The sequence below is a fragment of the Microtus oregoni genome, unplaced genomic scaffold, assembly GCF_018167655.1.
Source record: "Microtus oregoni isolate MIOR12 unplaced genomic scaffold, Mior012 000037F_ref0000500, whole genome shotgun sequence".
In the NCBI taxonomy this organism is placed as follows: domain Eukaryota; kingdom Metazoa; phylum Chordata; class Mammalia; order Rodentia; family Cricetidae; genus Microtus; species Microtus oregoni.
Genome location: NW_024543096.1, coordinates 22,407,340 through 22,414,773, shown reverse-complemented (window position 1 = coordinate 22,414,773; position 7,434 = coordinate 22,407,340). Strand labels below are relative to the sequence as shown.

At 43.0% G+C, this 7,434-nt stretch overlaps 1 protein-coding gene across 2 annotated transcripts in view; it reads right to left on the bottom strand.

Moving 5' to 3' along the window:
- Positions 1-766: 766 nt before the first annotated feature.
- Nostrin (nitric oxide synthase trafficking) overlaps positions 767-7,434 on the bottom strand; it is a 50,289-nt gene continuing 43,621 nt past the window's right edge. Inside the window, exons 13-16 of one of the 2 annotated variants that reach the window (XM_041631682.1) lie at positions 5,862-6,086; positions 4,859-4,973; positions 3,895-3,981; positions 767-988 (exon numbers count right to left, since the gene is read on the bottom strand). In XM_041631682.1, coding sequence (XP_041487616.1) covers positions 852-988; positions 3,895-3,981; positions 4,859-4,973; positions 5,862-6,086 — 564 coding nt within the window. In that variant the 3' untranslated portion in view covers positions 767-851. The remainder of the gene's footprint in view (positions 989-3,894; positions 3,982-4,858; positions 4,974-5,861; positions 6,087-7,434) is intronic. The other variant, XM_041631683.1, reaches the window with a different exon arrangement.

The following is a 7,434-nucleotide window of genomic DNA, read 5'->3' as shown; positions in this document are numbered from 1 at the left end:
AACTTGTTTTCCTCTGCTCTGAGACAGCCTGCAGCTGCTCTGAGCACGAGATCCTCAGGAGTTCCTGATGGCAGGAGAGTGGTTTCTGGTGGGTTTGGCTGGGGCGTGGCTATCAGTTAAGGATCCCTATGAAAGTGGCTCTGGTATACATTAAAGGGGGCATTCTTGGGGCATTCTTGTTTCAAGGATGACCCGTGTCTCTGTCTGTCTGTTTTGGTGTGTTTCAATCTGCAGCCCCTTGCCCAGTTCACGAACTGTATGGTAGCGCATAGAGCACAAACGGGCACAGTGCGCTACACCAGCCCAGTGGACTTTGGAGCCTGGCTCCTGATCCTTTATTCTGCTTCCCAACCGGTGTCTATCATATTGTATCCTGCTTCTCTGTCACGACTAGATTTGGCTTTGGTCTGCGTTCTTTCTTATTTCCCAGGCTTTGCTTGACCCCTCATAGGTCTGCTGGTTCTCGTCACCACCCAAAGCTAAAGAAAAGAGGCACCTAAATCTTAATTATTGTGAACTCCCAAATAATGATGTCACTGGGCAAGTGGCTGAAGTCACTCTGGATAACCATCTCTGTTTTGTCATGAGTGGGTCGTCTCTAGGGTCTTAGATTTTAGGAATTCTAGGAACCCATAAACTTCTGTGCTTCATTCAATCCAACTGTCTTTAATTTAATTCTGTTTTGAGCTAATACCCCTGAGCACCGAGTACTATAGAATGCAGGCAGGCAGGTCTCTACCACCACTGCATAAGGAAAACTCGCAAAGATGATAACTGTGCCTCTTTATTCGCAGCACATCACTTACAGAACACGTAAGCCCCCCCCCCCCCCCCAGGTGTCCAGTCTTGTTTTATGACTGCGTGGCTGCGTTCCCAGCCTTTGCAGGCAGTTCCTCCACATAGGCAGCAGGAAAATGGCCTTTCTTCCCATTCAAAGAGCCAAACCACCATCCTTCTTCCTTCTTCTCATGTAGGGTCACAATGTCTCCTGCGAGGACACACACTGAGTTAAGACCAATGGCTCTGGGTAGCCTGAGCACATGCCACACAAAGTTGCTAAGAGCTTTGAAGAACAGTTCCGTACCCAAGAAACTGCTTTCTGCATTTGACTCGGAGGAAGCACAGTTTGCTGAGTGCTGTGCATGAAAAGCTGAGAATGTTAAAGAGAGTGAAATAATGAACTACCAAATGATGTTAAGGATTTGCATAAAATCAGAATGGTGGTAGAATCACACAGCTGGCTTCTCCTTTTATGTGCAGTGAACGGCTTGTCAACAAACTTGTTGACCATACCTTAAGGGTTATACATATTGGTGGCCATGAGAGTTGAGAATATTTCACTGGAAGTGTGTCTCTATTAATAGTTTTTCTTGAAATTGTGATAACTCCCTGTGTCACATTTGGCTTCAGTCTTTCTGGAGTTTCACGTAGAAAGCTAGCCTCCACTCATTAGTTTAGACGATTTAATAATAAAACATCAATTTGGAGATAATCATTTGAAGGAAAGGAGTAAAGCCAAACCCCTAACAGAGTTCTTATCTAATTTTTGGTTGCCCTTTAAAAAAGTAACCACGGTCTTAGTAACTGTAAACCTTGTGTGTGGGCCAGCACACTTTAGTTAAGCCTCTGGCTTGAAAGAACTCTTTTTCTCTCTCTGGGCATATTATTTGCTTATGAAGCATCCCCTAACGGTCTGTGCGTTGAAGGTTTAGTGCCCGGACAGTGGTGCTGTTGAGAGATAATTGGATATTGAGGCTGCTGACTTCGTTAATGCGTTCATATTGAATGGCTTGTTCAGTGATCTGTTTGCAGGAAGGTCACTGAAGGGCTTGCTTTAGAAGGTCAAGGTCATCCCTTCCCCTCTCTTCTCCTTTCCCCCATCCTCCTCCCACCTCCCAGCTGGCTGGCTATGGAGAATGGGGCAGCTTTCTTCCCTTGCTACAACATTCAACTCTCAAATTTTTGACCTCCTCACAGACCTGAAAGACAACCAAACAAACCAAATCCCTGGAAGCTAGGAGCCAAACTAGCTATTTTGTTTCCTCAGCTGTTATTTTTCAGGCATTTTGCCACAGCTTTGAAAAGCCGACTACCAGGCTGCTTCCCACACATCAAGGTAGAAACACCCACTTCCGGGACCAGCATCTGCTTTTCTTTAGCCCGGTTCTCACTGATGTCTCCTTCACTCTTCCCTGCCCAGCCCTGGTCTGGAGGGACAGGTGGCAGTACCATCCTATCTTCCCAATCATGGTTTTCTCTTTCTTCTCACAGGAGCTCATTCTGATTCTGAGTTCTTTCTCTCCAAAGAATTTACTCGGGCCAGTAGGCTATTTGGTGAAATGTAAGCAAATTCAGACAAACGACTTGAAATATTATTGTTACGGTCCCCCAGCCCCTGGTGCCATGTTTCATTGAAAAGAGCTACTTAAACTTTAAAATATAGGTGGGCTTTGCAACCAACAGAGAACTGATATAAATAAGATAATTAATGTAAACTTTGAAACATAAACTCGGGGACCTTTGATTTCTTGAGTAGTCTCTAAGAAATGTGTTTTTTTTCACTCTTAGAAAAGGAAAATGATAGCTAGAAGAAATCTGATTAGCCTGTGGTAATTAAATCTGACTAGCTTGTGGTAACTAGAATGTTCCCTCTAGCCGGGTGGTGGTGGTACACACACCTTTAATACCAGCACTCAGAGGCAGAGGCAAGCAGATTTCTGCGAGTTTGAGGTCAGACAGGTCTACAAAGACAGCCAAGGCCGTTACACAGAGCAACCCTGTCTTGAAAAAACAAAGAAAGAAAAGAAACATGAAATGACTGTTAGCTGTCATTTGCTACAACATTAATCTTGATTTTCTTTTTGTTCTTTCTTCTTCTTTTTTTCTTTTCTTTTTGTTTTTTTCTTTTTTCTTTTCTTTTTTTTTTTTTTTTTTGAGACAGGGTTTCTCTGTAATTTTGGAGCCCCTTCTGGAACTAGCTCTTGTAGGCCAGGGTGGCCTCGAACTCACAGAGATCCTCCTACCTCTGCCTCCCGAGTGCTTGGATTAAAGGCGTGCGCCACCACTGGCCGACTCTCCATCTTGATTTTCTATTGCTCTGGAAGCCATGGCCATGGATAATAAGCTTCTCTTATGGCATAATTCTTTTTCATGGGCACATTTCTAGGCCTCTGCCTTAGCTTGGACATCCAACCATAGAGACGTGCAGAAAGTGGAGGCTGGACATTTGTACTTAGGAGTATTAGTTTATATAATCTACTGGAAAACACTTCCCTGGGAAATACTCTGACACAAAGGGACCTGATCCTTTAGAGGGGCTCCAGGTTCTTTTCTGAGAAATGGGGAACAAACATTAACCTGGGCACCAATGGACTCAGACTCAAGAACTTTCTGTCATACTAAGGGAGCTATTACTTCACTTTTCTGTAATTTTCCCCTCTGAAAAACAAAAAGGTGGAGTTCTGTCTCCAGTGAATCCCCACGAGTGGCATCCTGCCCCAGTATAGCATTGTGGTTAAGGATGTGACTGAGTTCTGAGCTCAAATCCTCCACTGCTCCTGCTTGTGATTTTAGTCTAAGTACGGAACCTTTCTCTGTGACATTCTTCTCAGCTATAAAACAGGAATAAATAATGTCTGTCTCAGAGGGTTCTGTGAATAATAATTGAACAATATGCTCCCAACAGTGCCCGACACACACTTAGAAACATGAAATGACCTTGTGTAATTAAGGTTACACAAGCCTTAATTTCATGTACTTTGTCTCTATTCTGCAAAGAATGACTGAAAACCTCAGCCAGGAACAACTTAACGCTGTCCCTGAAAGACAAATTTTATTCGAAGGAAGCATCTCAACATGAAAAAAACAATTAGAATACATGAGAACGAGTCTTACCTTTTTCCAAATTCAGCTCATCATCTTGCCTGGCTTGGAAGGTATACAAGGCCTTGCAAAGATTGTTGCTGACTCGGGACCCAGAGGCTAGAGTTTGGGATGAAGCTGTAGTTACCATGGTGACTCAGTAGGCAAAATGAACACAATCAGAAATTCTTTGTTTAACAGTATGGTGCATAATTTGAATTTTCTGAAAAAAATTTATAATTTTATCTAATATTTCTTCCTTGGTCCAATAAGTATCTATAATATACCCAACATGTATATGAACTATGCATATCATATAATGAAGACTCAGATTATGCAGGAAATATTAATTCTGGAGGAAAATTACTGTTATTATACTAATAACAATGGCAATTTAAAATTATTTGCTTTCCGTGTGCACATGGTCGATAGCATTCGGTAATGCGTGTGGTAGCTGCAGTTTTTCTTTCTAAAACATGCCAGCTTTGCCATCCAGGTAGAGAAAGGGAAGAGTTGAGCGTGTGTGTCTCATTAGCCCTTGTTGATTAGGAAACTGTTTTCAAAAAATTCACTGGTGGCTTTTGAGTAGATTGTGCAACCTCAATGCCTTGGGTCTTACTAAAACTCTTTTTTAATAAAACAAACTGGAGAGCTGAGATTGTGGTGTGTAGCCGAGGGACAATGACCGTGTGTATGTATACATGTGTGCACATGTATATATGTACTTGCATGTGTATATATGTACGTGCACGTGTGCATACATAGCTTCTCATGTTATAAAATGATGTTCCCAGCCTGCACTCCTTCGTAAGGCCTTCCTACCTTTCCTTCTACGTTTGTACACAGAACTACAGACACTAACAAATTCATCACTCTTGGCTGAGAGGTAATTTCTTTTTAGTAAATATGGGTGAATGTAGCTTAGAAATCATATTTAAATATAGCGATGAACCCTACCCAGAGGACAAGCTCACGATTATTTTGGGCACTGGATTACCTGAAGGTGAAGAACTAGGGCTGTTCTGCCCGCCAGAAGGTGCCTTGCTCACAGTTTTCTCTAATCTCCTCGTCAAAAGCGGCCGGGATATTCTTACGTAAGTGTGAGAGTGTTCCTGTGCAAATAGAGTTTATATAAAAAGAAAGTCATTTTAAACAACCACGCTATAAATATCCATGTAACACTGTTCTCTGTATGTCAGTTCCTTGGGATTTATGTTTGTGGGTTTTTTTTTAAATGGGGATGATATATAAATAATCAAACTATTTCTAAGACCCCCTGTGTTTCAACTTTCTTTGTTCCAAAGGCAAAGTAGTTTCAGAACGAGATGATTACTGTATGTTATAGTCTGCATTTCCAGTTTGGACCTATATGTCTGGGCCTAATAGAAACATTCGCAGCAATTCTGGAAACCCAAGTTGAATGGGTCCCAATATAATGATTGAACCAATAAAATGATTGAGGAGAACGCATCTCTCCTCAGAAAGAATACTGTCCCTTCGTTGCTGGGTGTGTTTGGTTATACTTCCCTTCAGAATGTCACGAAACTAGCCACAAGCAGTAGCTGTCTGCGTAACAATTTCCAGAGTGTGGCCCTGCACGGACACCTGTGTGTGTGGTGTAGCCACGTTATGTACTGGGTTAAACATTTCCACTGTGCTAAGATGAACCTGAGGCTTGGCATACGATCTTACAGTCTAGGTCTGTTGGAATACCAACATTTCAAGTTAGTCGGAGGTTCCACGATAGCACATTGTAAAGCTGAAGTTAAGGACTGAAGAGAGAGGAGAAATCCTGAGTTCTTCATTTGAGCGACTGAGTCTCATGCCAAAGGACGGGTTTAGTTGGGTTTAGTGCTAGTGTGCTCAACAGAGATAAAAATAAGTTTATTTTAGTCACCAGAGCAAGAATTGGGGCACAGGTGGGTTTTCTGCTTTGACTTTCTGGTAAGCCCTTCTGCCTGGCCAGTCCAGCCAAGCCATCTCGGTGATCCCCACATTACCTTTTCCTTCCACTTAAAGATGCAGGCGCTACAGGGGTGGCTGGGTTTCGGCCTCTGCTCCAGGTCTGCTAACACTGATGACAGTTTGTAGGAGTTTGCTTGCAAAAGGTCTAGTTTCAAACTGTTCTGTAGACACATCGTGTGGCCATGGGAGGAAATGTCAAGAGAATGGGGCACAGCCGGTGAACAAAGGAATCTCAGGATCCCTTCCAAAGGGAAAGAGGTCTAGAAACACACACACTCAGCTCACATATGAATACACATGAAAAACACTGAAAGAACAAGACCCTTACCTCTCCAAGAACCCGGATACTACAAAATACTACGAAATCTGTCAATACCACCCGTGTCCCTCTCCCCCGAGGTGAAGTGTTCTGTGGGATTTGGCATCCACCACTTGAAGCCTCATGCTTGCTGATAGAGTCCCAAGCTCAGGAGTTAACTCGTCTCTTTACTTCTGTGTGAGCTAGGCTAGTTTGTGAGCAAATGACGCAAACGCGTGTCTAATGCTGGCAATGAGAGAAAAACTCAACACAAAGACAACCGAAGAGACGAGGGCCATGCTTTTTATGACTCTACTTTGGTAGATATCCTTTGCATTGAATTAGTTAATTGAACATTTTGTGCATTCACACAAAATATCCTACAGTGAGTTTTAAGACTTTCTGTAAACTATACCCACATGTTACTGCAGTAGTATTTCAGATCTCCACGCCCAAGCAAACAGAATGAGATCTTTCTTTTCACAGAAAATATTAGGGTCATGTCTGCAGTAGCCTTCCCACTAAAGGAAATCTATACTTAAAATACGCACGCACACACACACACACACACACACACACCCCACAAATTATAGTTGGCCGCATCTGCCGGTTTTCACCAAACCACTACTCAAACTCCCAAGTTGGTCAGAATTACTAGATAGCTACTTTCTCAGGAAAGTTAGGTTAGGTAAAAAAAAAGTTCTCTGGGTTCTTATATCCTTTAAGACATTACTAAAAATGTCCACCCTTCCTGAATTCTTCTTGTATTAACAGCAGCCCATGTCCCATCATGCAAACCACAGCACAAGCCCTCTTCCAGCCCCTTCTCACTCTCACCCAAAGTCCTCCCAAAGTTTGCTTCTAAAATACCTCCCTAGCCGGGCGGTGGTGGCGCACGCCTTTAATCCCAGCACTCGGGAGGCAGAGGCAGGTGGATCTCTGTGAGTTCGAGACCAGCCTGGTCTACAAGAGATAGTTCCAGGACAGGCTCCAAAACCACAGAGAAACCCTGTCTCGAAAAACCAAAAAAATAAAAAATAAAATAAAATACCTCCCTGTGGCTTTGGAGCCTGTCCTGGAACTAGCTCTGTAAACCAGGGTGGTCTCGAACTCACAGAGATCCGCCTGCCTCTGCCTCGTCTCGAAAAAAAATAAATAAAATAAAATAAAATACCTCCCTGCTTCCTCAGAGTCCTTTGCCACGCCCCCATACCCCCTTTGCCACGCCCCCATGCCCTCTTCCCGATTATAGCCATATCTTTTTTCTTGTTTTTAGAGGATTCTGATGTCAGTTGAAGGAAAAAATGGAA